General features: G+C 34.7%; 1 protein-coding gene and 1 long non-coding RNA gene across 14 annotated transcripts in view; both read left to right on the forward strand.

The window, feature by feature from the left end:
* LOC134751771 (hemicentin-2-like) overlaps positions 1–20,902 on the forward strand; it is a 634,647-nt gene that overhangs the window by 334,049 nt on the left and 279,696 nt on the right. For all 13 annotated transcript variants that reach the window (XR_010128692.1, XR_010128693.1, XR_010128696.1 and 10 more), the window contains exon 3: positions 9,756–9,927. Coding sequence is in view for 8 of the 13 variants with exons in the window: in XM_063687232.1 (XP_063543302.1) it covers positions 9,756–9,927 (172 nt within the window). In the remaining 5 variants the exon portion in view is untranslated. The remainder of the gene's footprint in view (positions 1–9,755; positions 9,928–20,902) is intronic.
* LOC134751806 (uncharacterized) overlaps positions 13,210–20,902 on the forward strand; it is a 60,862-nt gene continuing 53,169 nt past the window's right edge. Inside the window, exon 1 of the long non-coding RNA XR_010128705.1 lies at positions 13,210–13,268. This is a non-coding gene — a long non-coding RNA (uncharacterized LOC134751806). The remainder of the gene's footprint in view (positions 13,269–20,902) is intronic.

Below are 20,902 nucleotides of genomic sequence, written 5' to 3' on the forward strand. Positions count from 1 at the left end.
ACTTCTAGTTCTACATGACTGTACTACTGACATTCATCTTTTATTTAAAATCCCAACTAATTTATCTAGATAAAAATGAAACTGATCTAGATAAATTCAAAATAACAAATGGTGGATTATTTAGTTATTTCAAATAAAAGATGATTTAGTTATCTTCCCGGTTATTCGTAAATAAATATTTTTTGCCCAACTCTGGTAGTGCCCAATAACTATACAATTTTTCAATTTCAATTTATTTTCAATTTTTTCAATTTATTTTCAAAAAAGTATAACACATTTTAAACTTATACAAGTTTCGCCAAACTTGCGTTTAACGGCGAAATGGTGCACTCATTTTCAATGTTAGTACCTTAATCTAAATTTAATGATTAACTTATATTACTAAGGTTAATACTTTTATATTACATTAACAAAGTATAAGTTGTAGGTATATATGTAGTTTTACATGTATGTAAAATGTATGATTTTGGTGCAATAAAGGATATTTATTTATATACAATATTTACCTATCTTATATATTTAGTCACCCTATGTATATTTTTGTCGAAACCTGAAATGATTGCAAATATAACCCATCAAAATGACCTATTTAAGCTTGAAGAGCTATAACGGAAGAAATAATATACTTATTGACTTTTGACAGTCGATAAGCTGACAATCGAAACACTTGCCAAAACCAAAATGACAGGCGTAAAGATACATTTTATGGATCGGAGAAATCATAAGATAGGGACGTTATTTGACTTGGTATATAATTGTATATAATCATAACATCGATACATGGTTGGTAAACATTAAATACAAATATTGGTTATTATTTAAAGAGATGAAATAGCTGCACTGAAATTTAAGTGCAGCTATTTTAGCTCTTAGTTAAATTTATCACATCATACTAACAAAAGTATTAATTTAGATTTTCAAAAAGTTTTAAATATATGAACCTATTTACTTGTTTTCTACAATTATTCATTCACTTTCATATATACAAAATACAAAAAAATACAAAAATCTTTAAACACAAATTGCCATGATTTAGGTGATGGAGCCGCCCGGTAAGCAAAACATTGCCTGTGTCGGGAGGCACCATATAAAATGTACCTACCTGTACCTAAATTAAAACCAAAACTGAAAAACAATTTAGGCATATCGTAATTATATTGGAAACTGTATAGAAGAGATTATAACAATATTATTTGCATTACTGTTTGTTTCGTAAAAAAAAAAAACACATTAAAAGTTATTTTCTTCTGTCGGACCAAGCCATGGGATTTGCCATGACAGTGTGGCAGCATCACCATTAATGTCTAATTTCTATGACAACATGACAATGATAACGAAACTCCCACACTTTGTCCTATTTATGTCGGTGCAAAGCTTGCACGTACTCTAGAGAACGTTGTAGGCAAAAATGCAAAAATCGTTAAAAATTTACCCCTTATCCTAAACCTAACCTGATTTCAAAGGCCGAGTTACCTTCTCTAACGATTTTAATAAAATATCGGCCCCTAAACCCTTGATCCGTTGAAAAAAAGTTATAAACCCGGTCCTAATTGCAAATGGACGTTAAACTAAATTACAATCCGTAACTTCGGGAAGCCGATTCGAAATTTCAAAACTTAATTAAATTTGATATTTGGTATTGCTTGTGATTTGACATTTGGCGCAAAATACACTGCGATTTACCTCGCTAACCTGCATGGCTGGCTGTCATTTTTTAAATCTCCAAAAATTTAATCAATAAAAAAATTTATATAATTATCGAACCTGCTAACCAAGTTTCACGAGGATCAGTATAAAAAAAAAAAAAAACGTTTATTCAAAGATCTTACTTACAACTAAATACATATTTTCTTCTGTCAAACCACACAGTGGTTTGTTGGCAGTTGATTTGTACGGTAATTTATTCGATATTAGCACGTAAAAGCCAAAGTTCTTTTCCGAACTAAGCCTAATCTGATAAGTTTACTTTATTACCCTAGGACTAAACCTTTTGTAGACGACCTTTCTGTGTCGGTAATAAACTTATTTATAAAAGTGCCGAATTTTATTTCGATATGTTTTTGTACTTATTTAGTTTTAGTATACGGGTAGTTAAGATGTTTATCAAGTTGAAAGTTAATTTTATTTGGTTAATTGGTATTTTAATAGCTAGGTACTATATAAATGAGAAAAAAGGTATTTTTCGTAGGTAGTTAGAAAGAGATGTAGTGCATAATTGTTTCCCATCGTATTTTCTCGGAAACGTTCGTATTTCTCACGCTACTTTAGTCAACCTCAGTACTTTTTGTACTTAGAATGAAATAGCAAGACACCTTCGTACGTTTCCGTGAAAATACGATAGAAAATAATTACGCCCTACATCAGATCCGTAAGCCACTATACCTACCTACATTGTTTCTTGAAAGTTTATTTTAAAACTGTTGTATAAAATAATTAAGACTTTATAAAGCATGTCTTAGAAATTATGCAAAATTGAACCCTATCACTTTGAAGCAAAGTTCAAAATCATGTGGGAAATATATTCCCTCTGCCTTAAAGTCTCCCACCTAGGTAAGTCTTCCGGACTGACGCTTTTTCGTTTCCAAAACGAGCTAAGTCTTTGAAACATCGTAAGTACATTCAAGGGCATAAATATATGGGTGAATCAACTATTTCTTGTTGTTATTGTGTCCCGTCAGCCAAGGGACAATAATAGCACAGTTTGTTAGACGGAATGTTGTAGCACAGGGCGGACACGCTATATTTTAAAAATCACTTGCGTTTCTATGTGTGAACGGCACGTCTGTACACGCGTCATGCGTCATAGTGTGAGTAAGTTGCTTAAAAATAGTACTGAGCGGCCGGCAAACGGCCGTCAATCTGCTGTCGCGGGGCGAGGTAACTCGAGTCGGGGCGGGGCGGTGCGTGGCCGTTCTGTATGATAATACTATTACTTATTCTGTGGTTGTAGTGTGCTTATTAGTGGTAGCTCAGTGGAAAGGCCTTATATCTAGGTACCACAAAAATGCATGTTTGGTTATTTTAATTACTTACCATAAAATCGGGATTTTAAGAGTGACCCAGGAGAACGTAACCATGGCAACGAGTGACAAGAAAAATGTTGATTCATCCATATAAACATTCCCAAAGTTTCAAAAATATGTGTACGCTCTTACACGTTAGACAATAAAGTCGTGTTCACATATTTTTGAGCCATTTGTCTGGACCGATATTTTTGCCCCTCACTGTACAGTCGCCATCAGATATATCGGAGCGGCCGAGGTGCTCAAAAATATCTGAACACGCACTTAACGCCTTGACAATAGTGGCGTGTTCAGATATTTGTGAGCACCTTGGCCGCTCCGATATATCTGATGGCGACTGTACAAGGCTCGTTACACCGCACAATATACGGGCAATATCGTTTTATGATATGCAAGCTGATGAGAATCGAATTGGCGGGTGGAGAGGAAGTAATAAGGTTTTAAGGGTGAGAATAAAATGAGTTTTGGGACCTTACTGGTACTTTATGTAATCGTTTTGGCGACCCCTGCTAAGTATATCCGGATCGAAGGAACATGTGCTGTATTCAGATTTTGAAATATGATTTTGATATGACACGATCGTAAGCTCATTCACTGCAGCCGTGTACATGAGCTACCTTCTGAGGTATGACATGGGGTTCTTCAAGAAGCAGGTATTTAGGGTTCTCAAAGGTCCCGCCCGCATAAGTGGCTCCTCTGATGTTGCTTATGTCCATGGGCGGCGATGACTGCTTCCCATCAGGCGGTGTCGTCTGCTCGTTTGCTTCCTATTACATAAAAGCCGTACCTAAGTTAAGCCTTAAGTTAGCTCATTTTACTTAAGCCCCCGGCTAGCTCGGCCGAATTTCACCTTCCCATACAAACGGAGTTCCGTTCTCATTTTAAAACTGCGTGTTGAATTGTAATGAAACTTTGCACATACAATGACATGAGGTATATCTAGTCCTGTAATTAGTTTATATAGCTCCAGTTTATAAAACAAAAGGGCAAAAACAAGTTTTATATGAAAAACTTAAATTCGCTGCATTTTTTTTACACACGTAGATATATCTTATCCTATTGTAAGTACAAAGTTTCAGCGAAAACTAGCTAGTCATTTTAAAATGAGAGCGGAACTACTTTTGTATGGAGAACCGAGCTTGCCGGAGACCCTTAAAGACATTTATTCATCACAAGTTGTAATACAATTTTTAGCAACGAAAAACTAGTAATTTAGAAGTCATAGTACGGAGCTGCAAAAACAGAGGTAAAGGCGGCCGCTGTTCTAGAAGTTTCTCCCCTAATAAGAGAAGTTGTTGCCTTTCAGTTGAGGCTGTAAAGAGTACACAAACCATATAGAAACAGAAGTATGTTTTTTTTGTCAAAAATTTACTTTTCGTAACAAGCTTTTATCACTGAATGTATACTTTTCTTTCAATGAGCAACTAGTACTCATCGAGACAATTCTAACAAAATATGGATTGTATTATCGTCCGAAATAAATATATATTTTTTTATTCTAACAAACCCAAACACAATTGGGTTGCGTTGTTTTATCACAGAGTTCTTATGGCCTCCTGTCTTCATCATCAGATCAGCTCCATGTCATCATAATTATTTCATTGTCATCCGATTTAAATATCTATGCAAATTTTCAGCTTCATTGGAAAGCGGGAAGTGGGTCATATTTTGCTTCCCAGATTTGACCCACACTAAATAACAAAGACATACATATACATGCCTACCTATACATATACTAACAAGGCAAGTTAAATAAAAGCGTATGTAGTCGTGTATGTATAGCCATCAAAACTGCATACAAATATGTTTTTTTTAATGATAAAGTCGTGCTTCAGATGCGCCAATCACCAAGACGATCGATAAGGTCGTATCAAAATCACTTTAAAACGATAACAAATTGTTAAATTAGAATCGATTTTGAGTGAGAATTCTTTACAATTTGTATCTTTGTCTTTGGCAAGTGCACTGTTAGTTTTTATCTACATTCGTTAGGTACAAGTTGTAGAACTAGTTTTTCGCTTCAGAAGCAAACGGAAGTGCTGTGCGCATTTCTCCACTACACGCTGCGTTTCTGCGCTTAGTTTTAGTGAGACCAAATATGAAGACGAAGTATAAATTATAAATTTCCTCAATATTTTTTTTTTTATTGTCTATACCACTTAATTTTGATTGAATTAAGTAAGTAAGTAAATATTCTTTATTGTGCACCATAAAGTAAAAAAAATATTCACGGTGTGTGAATTTTTTTTTACTTTCAAAAGAACATTCAAAAGAACTTCCATCTAGTTCACTAATAATGACTGTCGTTTTAGGGTTCCGTAGTCAACTAGGAACCCTTATAGTTTCGCCATGTCTGTCCATCCGAGGCTTCCTCCGTGATCGTTAGTGCTAGAAAGCTGAAATTAGAATGCCTCTTTCGAACTCATAATTATATTTATTTATTTATTTATTTTAAACTTAGGAAATAAACAGGCATAATAGTATAATAAAATAATTAATTTAGACAATATACCTAATGTTTATATTCGTGGTGGTACTGATGGCTTTAGTTTTGCATAGCTACTTTAAAATTAGTCACAAACTAACAGCTGGATTTTGAAATTATCTAGTAGTCAACTGCAAATTACCAAAAAGTTTCTTCATACATATTTTATTAATGCCTGTTCAGAGGCTGGACAAAATCTCATCTCATTTGGCCTTTAATTCTTTTCTGTCTGTTTGTCTCGTTCCATTCTAATTGGATAGCCTGTCAACGTCAGAAAGAAAACGGTCCTGATTATTCTAGTTTTTTTCAAATTGACGGATTTCACTTAGGAAGTTTAATTACAAAACTGTCCAGGAAAGTTGTATAGTATTATGTTCTTGGCCTGTCTGTTTTCAAAACGGCAGTCTAATATATTTTAGTACTCTAGGATACATTTAATAAGGCTAAGTTAATAAGTCTATATATTATTTGGCTTCCGACTTTTAAAATAGGTACTTTATTAAACATTTTTACTTTGATCAAGGTTCACCTTTTTAAATGTTTAATTACACAGTGAAATTAAACAGATTCTTAGACAGACAGACAGAATAAGACATTAGATATTTTTGGAATTTTAATAATTTTTCATCAGCAAAATCGGTTACTTTTTCGTCGATAATATCAGTGATATAACACTCAGTTATGTATATTATAGCAACAAAGTCGTGTGTTAGCTAGTTTAAATAAAAAATAATAATTAAAAGGGGCCTAATCTATATTTGTGCCAGTTTCAATCAAAAGGGTACTTATTGTCAGTTGTCAATAAGGCACTATTTCCATACAGCTTCAATTTGAAATCAACCTTATTGACAAGCGACAATGTGGTACCTTTTGGTTGAAAATGTCACATTTAGCAATCTCAGCTTAATTTGTTATTGATATAAATAACACAAACCTACTTGAGCTTACTGTGGGACTAAGTCGATTTGCGTAAGATTGTGTTATAATATTTATTTAATTATCAAGTTTACTTGTTAATATAACGTAAATGAAAACTGTCTTCAATCAAGCACTTTCTTTGTTATCGTCAAATGGCTCGCACCGACCGAGAATTGATTAATTACAGCCTTGATTATTCAGAGGTTGATGGAGAAAATTCTTAATTAACGTGGGTTTATCAAATTATGATAAAGAGAAATCATTAATTAGGAATGACAGTGACTATGTGTAGCTAAATTCGGTGTTGCTTCTCTTATGAAGAATAAATACAATATTATATATTGTATAGAAGTGGACATTCATGAAGTTAGTTTAGTTTTATACCTTTCGACGATTAGTGATGTGGTATGACCTCTACAGGCCGACCTGGGCGAGGGACGTCTTCAATGGACTCTTTGCCAAGTTTAAAAAGATCATGCTATTTGTAAACCATAGTTTTTTTAGGGCAATGATCACCGCCAACTGCCAACATCTCACTCATTGAGGAGATTTTCCTTGCTTGGTCAGGAACTTGATGACGGCTCGATATAGCTTCTAGCTCACTGACAATTAGTATGTATAATTATACTCCTAATAACTTCCCCAATAGTACTTTACTAGCGTCTATCCCCACCATTTCGCTAACTTTTGAACCTCCTCTAGTAAGTCTAGCAAAATAAAGCTATCAACAATTAATATTGTCTTCGGTTACCGCGATAGTTACTCATGAAATAAAACTATGAAAACGGATTATATCGCGTATATTGAATTTATAATACATTCCGACGTTTCGCTATAAAGGGTTCGAAACGTCGGGATGTATTATAAATTCAATATACGCGATATAATCCGTTTTCATAGTTTTATTTCTATCAACAATTAATATAGCTACTAAATCGTTGGTTCAAGTTCCGTTTACGTACACAAACTTGTTCATTATTTGATTGTGAAAGGGTTAAGTTTATATTTATAAACTAGACTTAAGTATTAGTTAATATGTTACTAACAAATTATGGACTTTTGTTCGAAATAAATTATTATTGATTGATTGATTGATATCAATTTTTTTTTAACATGCAGATACGTCTGCGAGCGATACTCCAAATTTTATATTAAGAGCAACGAACGGATTGCGGAGGTTGCGGGTTCAAATCCTGCCGGAAGTGTAACTTTTTCCATTTTTTCCTTTAATATAAAATTTGATTGATTGATAATTATAACAGCCCAAAAAAGATGATCACATTTTCTAAATACTAGATGACTTAACTGATAATACAAATAGTAGTCATTTTTAAAAAGTCACTTATTCTTCTGTAAACTTAAACTCCTCATTTGGATCATTATTTTGTTAATAAAGCTTACATATTTTTAAGTTTAAGTCAGTCGTAGCAAAAACCAGAAAACCAGAGTTTTGAATGATTCACGGTTAGTTTCACTAGACTTATATTGACAAATATAGGTAATACAAAAGGTAATCACGGTCTATATCCCGGTCAGTATAAGTCTACAGAAAACCATTTGCAAAAAGTTTTGAATCTTATTGCAATGGAGTAAGGTCGTATATTTGTGTTCATTCAAACTTATTTCTTTTGTGTGCCAAGCAGGAAAGAAGGTAAATGCTACTGTAATCCTTGGAAGCGCTTATTATCTCACTTGTAAATAAACGCTTAGCGTAATTCCGGTAAAAATTTGCAGATTTTGTAACATTTGTGCATTCAAGGTGAAATTGTGACTTGAATATATTGTAAATAAATTTTTTGTTAATATGTAAGCATCAATCCTTACTCTGCGGCTACCTAAGTAGTATCAGATTAATTGATAAAGACTAAGAAAAGTCGTACCCCCTAGTTTGATAAGTGAATTAAATTACAATATACCCTTATTGAAAATATGATAATAACTACTTACACGAGAGAGAGACACGCACACACTTTCACCTGAAATATAATTATATTATTTATAATATTATCTTTAATTGTAATCACACAATTGAAACTGATCATAAATTGTAAATTGTATAATAATTTGTATAAATTATATTAATTAAGTTAAGTACAGTTTGTTAAGTACCCTATTTCCTAATGGAAGAGCGGGCTCTCCCGTCACAAGTATTGTTTTACTTAATGGGAGACTCCAGCCTTTTATGTAAAGTGTATCATAATGTTAAACCAAAATAAACTATTTGTATTTGTATTAATTTCATAAATTAAAATTATGACTAGTTATAAAATAAAAAGACATAAGCCTACCTAGAAAACATAAAAATCCCTGTAACAAACCCTGGCCTCTTGGTAAGGTGCCCATCATGCAGGAAGCATTCCCGCGCTGTATCGTGATAGCAAGCCTTTGCGCGAGAAAGCTGCCCGCGCTAGGTTCCCCCGTTGCCTCCCTTTCCGCACGAATTAGATGGTACGGAACTGCAACATAATATTTAGTGGTTCATGAATTGTCAAACGTTACTATTGACTACCAGAATTACAGCATAATATGAGCCCGTCTTATATTTTTATCTAGTTAAATATATTAAATACATTAAATGGTAAATTTTTAATATCTAAAGATTTTAGCCTTGCTTTAGTTTAAATGAACAGTCTTAAATGCATGAGCAGGTTTTTTACTGCAGTAATTTCGTTTTTATATTATCCAGTTCATACTGCTCGTGACACAGAATCGTATCACTTATTGCAGTAGAAGGCTCTGTAATAAAATACTTTAACGAACATTCCCAAGAAAACTTTTTAATACGATTGCTCAGTAAGAATTACATTACACCATTTCAAATTCATTTTAAAATGTATCTTAAAATGTAAAACAAAAGGTTTATTTTTGTGAAGCAAGTTTACAATTTGGTGCCGTGACCAGGATTAAAATTAAAAACTATTACTAAAATGGAACTGAATAGTTTTTTTTTTTTTCACACGACCTATGAAATTGTAGGTGTAGTGTTGTACGTGAGCAGTTTTATAAAACTGCTTTCGTTTTTATTTTTAGGATTCCGTAACGAAAGGGTAAAAACGGGACCCTATTACTAAGACTCCGCTGTCCGTCTGTCCGTCTGTCTGTCCGTCTGTCTGTCACCAGGCTGTATCTCATGAACCGTGATAGCTAGACAGTTGAAACTTTCACAGATGATGTATTTCTATTGCCACTATAACATCAAATACTAAAAAGTACGGAACCCTCGGTAGGCGAGTCCGACTCGCACTTGTCCGGTTTTTCCAATTCACCGTTATAATACAATACATTACATACAATGATGAAATATTAATATATTTTTTTATTGTCCACAGAAACAACAGCAGCGCTAGTAGGCGAGACCGCACGTATAAAATGCCGTATCGACAGCGCTTCGTGCGGAGAGATGCATAGTGTGAAATGGTACAAGGACGACGTCAGGATATACGTGTTTTCGGCGTCTAAGGGCGCTGCCATCAACAGACCGGAGGGCGATATGATGACAAGGTTAGTTAACGAATGTACATAATACCTTCCTTAGGGGATTTTTTAACGACCATGTAGATACCATGATGATCTCATGACTTACGGCCCGATTTGAACAATGCTTATAAGATAAGAGTTTTGAATGATTCACGGTTACTTATACTTACTGTAATAGCAATAGAGTTAGACCAAGAAAAGTCTGTAACGATTCTGATAGCACACGCAGTGCAAGTGTTCTTTATACGTCATAATTTCATAGAAGTTTGACGTTTAAAATAACACTTGCGCTGCGTGTGCTATCAGAATCGTTGCAGACTTTTGTTGGTCTAACTCTACCTACATAATTATATTAATTATCCATACTAGTATTATAAATGCGAAAATATCTGTCTGACTTCTTCACGCTTAAACAGCTGAATCGATTTGAACACGGTATGGATATAGTTTGGGTCCCTAGAAACGACATAGGGTAGTTTTTGTAAATAATCATCATCATCATCATTCATAAATTGTATGTTAAACTTTACTTTAGCTAAAGTTCATACTAATTAGTATCTTCACCTAAATATTACTTCAAACGATATGTTCGGTTACCATTTATAAACCCTTAATAGTTAGTAGCGGGGTCTTCTGTCACAAGTATTTACAATACTTACAAGGAGATTCCAAGCATAACTAAATTGTAAATTGTGAAATGTTGTAACCAAAAATAAACAATTTTTCATTTTCATTTTATGATTCCACGTAGACGAAGTCGCGGGCAGAAGTAGTATATTATAGTGACAAATATTAGCCAAATCGCAATGAAACAGTAAACTGCTGTTAATGATGATCATAAATCCTGTATCGCTGTGAGATGATCGCGTAAATATCGCACTGATCGAAATACAATATCCGACATTAATGCGTTACAAGTCATAAGCTTAGAGCGAATTAAACAAACATTTAAAGATAGTTTAACAACTTTAACATCAGAAATTACTGGCAGCTAAGCATAAACACCGAATGTCGTAGGTCCTACCACCGGCTCGTATCAATGTCGTAAAAATCTAATTACTTATGAATTTATAAAATATTTTTTGATTACTTGACCAATTATGGTAATAAAACTATGAAAACGGATTATAGTTTTATTTCATGAGTAACTATCGCGGTAACCGAAGACAATACAATTATGGTAAGTCTGTGAGACTGTGACCCAAAGATGGACAACATAAATAAATGAATTTAAAACTTAAAGGCCACTTTTGGGGTAAAAGGATAAAATAAAATAAAAAAGTTTTGCAAATTATATCGTGTTATACTATTTTAAGCGAAAGGCCTCCCTGTGAGAATCCTAAATATAAGTTCTTGCCTTACACTGTTTCACCCGTCGGGTATGACTGTCAGAAATTCTGACATATACCCACCTACCTAGGGTGAAACTATGCGCGTATTGCTAGTGCTAGCGGTCGATCGCTCCCGCTTCCGCTTTCTCCTATCCCTTATTTCAATCGCCTCCGTGCTCGTAAAACAAGCACGTAGTTAGCAACATTATCAGTGAGTTTAGTTAATCTAATTAATGTAGTTGATATGTAGTGCTAGATGTTGATCGCTTTCGCTTCCGCTTCCGCTCTCGCTTCCACTCCTGCCCTCTTCTATCCCTTGTTCCAATCGCCTACGTGCTCGCACACTAGCGCGTAGCAACATTATCAGTGTTTAGTTAATCAACTTATTGTAGTTGGATCACCGAGCGCGGGCGACGGCGGGTCTTGTTAGTGAATACACTATAGCTGTTGATCGCTTCCGCTCCCGCTCCCGTTTCCGCTCTCTCCTATCACTTGAGACACTCGTCTACGTGCTCGCAAAACTAGCACGTAGCAACATTATCAGTGAGTTTAGTTAATCAACTTATTGTAGTTGGATCACCGAGCGCGGGCGACGGCGGGTCTTGTTAGTGAATACACTAAAGCTGTTGATCGCTTTCGCTCCCGCTCCCGCTCCCGCTCTCTCCTATCACTTGAGACACTCATCTACGTGCTCGCAAAACTAGCACGTAGCAACATTATCAGTGAGTTTAGTTAATCAACTTATTGTAGTTGGGACACCGAGGAACGGGCGACGGCGGGTAATCTCGTTAGTGAATAAGTGAAAATTAGGTTGTATTGTTTACTTCATGGAAACTTCCTGCCTGTGGAATGAACTGTCGCTACCAGTGTTTCCGAGACGATACGACCTTCAAGAAAGGAGCGTACTCCCATCCTAAAGGCCGGCAACGTACTTGCAATTCCTCTGGTCTCTGCTCTGGGGTCTGCTTTCACCATCACGCGATACGTCTGCTAATTTGCCGCCTATATCATAATAAATAAATAAATTGAGGAGCTTTGAGGAGCCCCGACGCGTCTGGTGCATGCTGAATCGGATAAGGACCGGAGTTGGGAACTGTACTTACTTATGGCACAAATGGAACTGGTGCGAGTCACCAGTATGCCGGTGTGGAGCACCCGAGCAGACCGTACACCACACAGTATTTGATTGTCCTCAAACCAGATACCATGGGCAGGTGGAGGATTTCACCACCTTTACCAAGGAATCGGTACAATATCTAAAAACTGTAAATCTCTGAAGTAGAGTAACACAAAAAGCCATACGAAAATAATAATAATACTAATATACACACTATAATACACACAATATAATAACTACCACGCACAATATAATATATTAACGGGACTATCACGAATACAAACACGTATTAGCTAGCACTAACCAGTCAAACTCCCAAATCCACATATGCCCGTATTACACGAAATTCTAATGTAATTTTAAAGCCTCCGTCACTGTGCAAATTCGATCAAAGCTCACTCAATTGGTATCCGATACACTGACAATGATATTGGATGATTATTTTGTGCGCGATTTATTAGTTTAACGTGTTACTGAAAACCACCCAACTTAGTCCAAGAGCTCCCAACGTAAAAATAAATAGTTTTATAGATACAAATTACATACCTATACATTTTAAAAGCTCGTCTTATAATAACGAAAAAATCTAAAAATAACAAACGAAGGCGCAAAGCTGTGGTTAATACCATTGCGTGTAAATCTTTTCTATAATAAAACATTCGCGGACACGAATGCTATCATATCATATAAATCTGTTAATTATTTATTTTTAAATGTTAGTATTTTAATTTGTGATTATTTGTATGTTGTCTCTTTTTCTTTTTGTATTTTCTGTGTAAGTTAGCAGTGGTTTGGTAATTTACTGTCATGCTGTTTAACTTGTTTGATAAATAAATAAATAAATATATAAATAAATATGACCGCGGGCCAGGAACAGATTTCCATGACCAATCGCCTCCCGAGCGATAACACGTATAGTGGTTAACGGCTATGTATGATGAACCCTCGTGGACGTCAGCTGCCGCTCCGTTGGTGGGTTGAGGAATGGCACACCAAATAAAGTCCATAAAAAAAGTTTCGTCATCGCCTCCCGCTTGATACTTTGTCAGATGATAGTTTAGATGCTATTGTGAATAAACAAAATCGCCAGCCGATTGTATCGCTGTGGAAAGACCGTCAGCTGGATACATGAACATGTAAAAAAGAAAATCATTTTCAGTCATCGGCGTCATCGACCCCTTTTGATACTTTGTCAGATGATAGTTTAGATTTATTTATTTATTTATTATTTAATTCTTAACAATATACATTGTGTCAAATATTAATTCATGCATATAAAATGATTACATACATTAAACACTTGAAATAATCACATTAGAAATAGTAAATTCACAGTACAAAACAACAAAAAGATACTACTATACTTAGATGCTTGTATCGCGGTGGAAAGACCGTGTTACTCGTTTCGGTGGATGCCATTCCTCAACCCACCAACGGAGCGACAGCTGACGTTCACGAGGGTTCATCATACATAGCCGTTAACCGCTATACGAGTTTTCGCCCGGGAGGCGATGACTGACAAAATTTGCGCCTGGCTCGCCGTCTATATAGCATTCGCGTAGTTCTTTGTTTCCTTTGGCCTACGACACGACACTTGACGTCACTTACCATCCGCGAACGTGTTAATATGCCGAGGACAAGAAATAAAACTATGAAAACGGATTATATCGCGTATATTGAATTTATAACACATCCCGACGTTTCGAACCCTTTACAGCGTTCGTGGTCAACGGGTGACTGAGGAAAAATTACAAAGTGCAAAAATACCCACATACTAAAATAATGAACAATCATAGACTATAAACTTTAAGGCTGGTTGTACATGCAAAATCGGTTCATAAGGCTAGTTATACACTACAATTATTTTCAAGTAAAGATATATATATACGCGATAAAAACTACGCCGGCTCCAACCCTACACCACGGACCCGAGAAGATTTAATTCCCTCCTAAATTGTAGGAGGGTATCCCAATATGGGACCGGCAACAGATATAATCCGTTTTCATAGTTTTATTTCATGAGTAACTATCGCGGTAACCGAAGACAATATTATGCAGAGGACAAATTTAATGGGAACTACGTTAGTTTGGAGAAGCTTTCACGTGACTGTCCCATATCCTTTTAATAGTAGTTATAATGTAAATGTTAACTTCAAATCATAAATACGCGAGTTTCTTAACGTATTTGGATAAGGGTAATATAGGTTTTCCCGGTACAATACTGAAAAGCCTTGTTAAGACTACCTTAACTTGCCACAATTAAGACTAAGGAATAAAATAACCTCGGTAACCGTCGTTTAGGCGAGTTTTAAACGGCAGTTTAAGCTAATTAGCCCGTTAAGGAAACAGTCTGCAGGATATAGTTATTGTGGAAGTTTAGCTTCATTTTGGGCTTAAACAGCTTGTGGAGGTAAAATATGACGTCACTTCTACTTCTTGTTAGGTTTGTGCAAAATGTAATCAGACCATAAATGTTTAGTGTGTGTGTGCTTAGAACCTAACTAAATATTAAGAACATGACGCATTGTCGCGAGTCTCGAAAACGCAATCAAGGGCATAAATATATATACATTCTCAAAGTTTCAAAAATATGTGTACGCTCTACACCTTAGACAATAAAGTCTTGTTCACATATTTTTGAGCCATTTGTCCGGATCGATATTTTTGCCTTCGACTGTGCACTGACATCAAAATGATATCTGAATGATGTAATTGAATTATAGTGCGTTCCACTCGCGCCAATACGTGTACGGACAAATACGAGCAAAATTCACGATATCTGAATGATATCATTTAAATCATTCTGATATCATCAGTGTAGTGTGTGTGTGTGTGGTGTGTGTGTGTGTGTACGCTCGAACTGGCCTGTTAACAAGAGACGCGTTTACATTACCAACTAAAACTATAATTGCAGGGCGATGTAACAGGGTTAACTTGCCTTTACACCGCCTTAATTACCGCTACACTGTAACACGTCCAGAGCAATTACTCCCACAATTACCTCTATACAGCTCCGAACCTCATTCAGCTGTTCCCAACGCTATCAAACAAAGGCGATTCATCGACTACATGTCCAATTGTCTATCTCTATACGACATTTTCATCTTCATTAAGACATAAATTTGACATACACATTATTTAACACCAGAATCTAAAAATTATTCACATTTCAAAAGTAGTCTGGAATACATAGGAATTAAAATTTATATTTTTTTAAATGAGGACATTAGGCAATGTGATAATATTATTGACTTTACCAAGAAATTAAAATCATTTCTACTAATAAGACCATTTTATAATCAGAATGAATATTTTGATAACTTGACATTTTAATTGTAATATTTAAGGATATTTTATTGAAATACAATTTAAAATTAAATAAATAACTACCTAAACATAGAGTATATAAAATTAAACTAACCTAAAACATTGTAATTAGATTATTTAGATTATTATTTTAAGTTAGTCTTAGATTTTGCATGCCATATTGTGGTAGACCATACATGCATGTAACACTTAATAGCTACACTATGTACCTATAACATCCCAATGACATGTAACCATAACAACTGTGTATGTTCAAGCGCAATAAATAAATTGAATTGAATTGAATTGAATTGAATTAATTAATAGAGCCTCCACGGAGAGCGACTAGTATTCTAGTCTACCCTATTGGGATGATGACACATGTTGAATTTTATAACAATATCTAGTAAAAGAGAGCAAATAAGCAATTTATCACAATAATGTGGATATGAAAATAATATATGGAAATGATAAAAAAATACAAAATTTCAAGTTTTTTTTCTTCAAAAAAAGAAACTTTGCGTCGTATACATGCCGCTTTCTGCCATCGCTCTTCACGACAACATTTCCATCTTCACCACTTAGATTCAATCAATCAATCAATCAATCTTTAATGTCAAAAACACATGTCAAAAATTGCAATACAAATAAAATTAAAAATACACAACACACAATATAGTTATATATACAAATGTCAAAAATAAACGGCCAAATAAATGGCTGTCCTCAACTGTGCGTTTCTTTAGAAACAGCTAAACTGTAGAATGAACTGTCGCCTACGGTATTTCCGTACTAATACGACCTTCAAACCTTTAAGAAAAGAGCCTCCCATCTTCAAGCCATCCTCTATCCATCCAGCCATCTTGTAACCCCCCTAATGTTTCAGGTATCCATGGGCGACAGTATTGCGATTCATCTGCTCGTTTTCTTACATTAGTGAATCAGCACAACATTAGTAATTTGGCACAGCCCTAACGCATTCGTATCCTCAAGGGACCAACAAAGCTGATCGCTTTAAAAACAAAACACTACCTACGCTAACACGAGAGACTCATCTATACCCATACATACGAGTATTACAACATTTAAGTCAAAACTGAACTGTATTTGCTATGCTTTTAGGTTGAGTTTTGAATGACGGCGTTCGAGGTTGAACCATTTAGGGTTGTGCATAGCATTTGTTAGTTCGGTGATCGAAAACAATGGGCGCTAGGCACAATAAACAGGGAATGGACGGTATTAGAGCCTTTGAGTGCTTTAATGTGTTAATTAACTGAAATTGTCGCTATTTGGGGCCACGTTTAAAATGTATTGACGGCGTAGTTCGTTTGTAGTAGTAATAAAACACTTTATTGTACAAAAATCCAAATAAAACACGAAAAAACATTTGTCATTAGTACAAAGGCGAACTTTTAGTTAACCAGTTGTCAGTTTGTCTATCTTGTTCTGATGCAGTAGGTAGCTTATGTAAATAGTTTTTGCAGCGCTTATACCTTCTATATTAAAGTAACCCATTTTATCCGAGGCAATTTATCAGTCTGAGCGTAAGCGAGTGCCGATATAAATTAAGGATAAAATGGGCATTTATTCTCGAGTTCTATACTCTGCATTCCATATTGTCTGTGTCAAAAGTGACGTTTCATCAGAAATCAACTTTCAACTACTACTAATCATCTAACTTTTGATACTGACAGTTCATGTTCATAACAAATCCAGATCAAATTGTTACTTCAGACCTGTTATTTCAATCAGAACACGCCTTTATGAAAAATTTGAAGATTTGACACAACTCAAACAACATGGATTAAGAGTTTTGAATGATTCACGGTTAGTTTCACTAGACTTATATTGACCGGGAGAATATCGGGAGCCCATGAACAATACAAAAGGTAATCACGGTCTATATCCCGGTCAATATAAGTCTAGTGGAACATGGATTAAATTCATCACTTTAAAGACACCTATATAAAATCACCGAACTTCATACAAAAAGAAGAAAACTTGAAATAAGTAAACGAAAAACTATTTCACTAGAAACCTCCTACATATTGCCAAGCAAAGTGAACCTTAATACTACATTATATACGGTGTAACATGAGGAAACCGAATAATTTTAACAGCATATTCCTGATCATATTTAAACACTAAAATGTCCTATAAACTTTTCTGTAAGTCTCCTAGTTTCAGAATTAATACCAATTTAAAATAAAAACAAGTTTTTATTGTTACATCGTGCAAAACGCATTTTTGATGGCGATGTTGCCACTATGGGACGTAGTCTAAGTATCCTAATTGATAGATGTCAAAAAGTGACAAGTAACACTTTGTAAAAACTAGGTTTTACGAAAAAAAAAGTAAAAGTCCATTTTAAGTGACAAGTTTATCAATAACATTTACTTTTTATGTACAAATACATTTAAAAAATCGAAAAAAAAAACCGAAAAAAAATTTTTTTTTTGCGAATTTGACCTAAACTCTTATTACATTTTTTCCTCCTTTTGGCCTCAGAAAGGCGTGGTTAAAATCTTTCGGTTTCCTCGTAAACACCTGGTATAGTATTTTTTTTGTAACGACGTAAGCGCCTGAAGCTTTTGAGTATATTTTCTATTGGCATGACGCAAATATAGGCTCCCATTCCAACAGAAACAAAGATCCTTTCAAAATCCCGAATGTGTCCTTGATATTCGTACAGCACGCAGTAGTTTGAGTGGCCGACTACCATACAAATTTAAGACTTGATTTTACTTTAATTTTTTACCTGACTGCTGAAAAATTACGTTTTTCGAGCGTTGCCACCATATTTTAAAAGAGAGAAAGCGAAATTGTTGTTTAACATCGATTGTTTCGATCAATAAGCGTACCTTTTAATTTGTTGCAAATTGCCATTAGCAAAATTATGAATAAATTTTAGATATTAACTACTTATGGACGAACGAATGAAATCGATTTATTCCAGAAAGTTCGTTACATAGTATTTTATATCGTTTAAATATGCGTAAATTCATGAAATAAAACTATGAAAACGGATTATATCGCGTATATTGAATTTATAATACATCCCGACGTTTCGAACTCTTTACAGCGTTCGTGGTCAACGGGTGACTGAGGAAAAATTACAAAGTGCAAAAATACCCACATACTAAAATAATGAACAATCATAGACTACAAACTTTAAGGCTGGTTGTACATGCAAAATCGGTTCATAAGACTAGTTATACACTATAATTATTTTTCAAGTAAAGATATATATATATACGCGATAAAAACTACGCCGGCTCCAACCCTACACCACGGACCCGAGAAGATTTAATTCCCTCCTAAATTGTAGGAGGGTATCCCAATATGGGACGGGCAACAAACTCGGCGGGACACATCTTTTCAAAACATCAGAATGTCCAGCATAATCCGTTAAGCGATATAATCCGTTTTCATAGTTTTATTTCATGAGTAACTATCGCGGTAACCGAAGACAATATTATATGCGTAAATTTTTAAGAAAATTCAAGAAAAGTATATATGTTATTCAATAAAGCAATTTTAAATGTTATCGATGAGGCCAGATCATCAGTTCATGAAATGATTGCCTTTTTAGAATTGACCATTTTATGATTATGGTTAGGTTATGTTTGACTTTTTCATGATGTGACCAACCTATCATTTCATGAAATGATTGCCACAACATGAAATGATCAAAGATCTGGCCACGACATCACCATTGTTCCTTCTAATGTGTTTTCAAACTACTTACTCATTGCAATTATGTATCCCTAGTGTAAATTTCATTCAATATCGTGACGGGGCGTACGCAAAAGTGTCATTTTGTATGGGATTTTGAGTTTCCAAAACGTCCCGCTTGGCGCGCTGTTCAAAATCTCATACAAAAATAGACATATCCCAAACGCGAACGCTCGTCACACTATCGAATGAAATTAACACTAAGGGCGAGGGGTGAGAGCGTTTTAGGAGGTAGGTGCATATGTTTTGAACTGTATCTTATTATCATTTGCTATTATTGTAAGTACTTCTGTTGTTTCTCCAATAAAGAAAATAAAAATAAAATAAGGGTTCTGAAAGTCCTTTGTACTCAGTCTTCAAATGTAAATTCAATCCCCTGAGGGTACCAGTACAATTTTATACATTATTCTTTTAAAGTTATTTTATAAAGCACTTAGGAAAATTACCTGAGTCGATTCCATATTATAAACCCGTGACCCACATTTGTGGAACTGCCGGCGTTCATAAATCAGGTCGAATCCTGCAAATCCAGGGACTGTAAGATCTACCTGACTTTGATTTGTGGTGAAATTAGGGAAAACGACGCTTATTACATACGAATCAGCGTCCAAATTGCACTGGGGGCTGAGGTGTCTTTGATCTCGTTTGTGGGCGGCTTTAGAAGTCATTAGGTGTAGTGAAATGATTTAGTTTAATTGCTTGTTTCGCGGTAAGTAATTAATAATTACGTATTACTAATATTTTGGATTGGAAATACTGTTTTATATTTGTTATTTTGGCAGTCACTACTTTAATGACAATTTGTATAAGAGATACCTACCATTAAACAAAAGGAAATAAATCAGACTCATTTTTGTCACCCAAGCTAACAAAGAGGTTATAAATTAAATTGCCCATCCTGTATATTATTATACTTTATATTTAATTACAATTTATCCAACACAATATTCTTTGGCCGGTGTCTGGCATACCAGTTCGAAAAATAGGTAATTTTTGTCGAAGATCCACGAAAATTGAATCGAAATTATGTTCCCGTTTAAAATTACTTTAATTTTAGTTCAGTGTTTTTTTTACAAAAATGTATTAAAATACAAAATGAAAGGTATATTGAGCCTTTCCCACTCCGTCAAAAAAAAGGGTATATTGAGCTTTATACATATTTAATCTTTCATATTTACTCCTTCTGTTTAAAAATGGGATTCTGAATGTGTAAAATTTACATATTCGTATAGTAGTATTCACATGAAAACGTGTAATATTCAGAATTAAAAACTACAAGCTTTAATAAAAAAACCCGCGCTACAAAGTACAATTAAATATCTTATGCGATACAAAATAACTCAGTCACTCGGCTCAAATTCAATATGGCTGCACTAAGCCCTAAGAACAGTAAAACTAAATTTTTAAGTCCAGAAATGTAGATCACTCGTTCAGAAAACTAGAGCATGCACAGCTAAGCAAACATACGACTTATTTGTCCGAGTGAACTGCATAATTTATGTTTTGGGAT

Source organism: Cydia strobilella, chromosome 23 (genome assembly GCF_947568885.1).
Source record: "Cydia strobilella chromosome 23, ilCydStro3.1, whole genome shotgun sequence".
NCBI classification, from domain to species: domain Eukaryota; kingdom Metazoa; phylum Arthropoda; class Insecta; order Lepidoptera; family Tortricidae; genus Cydia; species Cydia strobilella.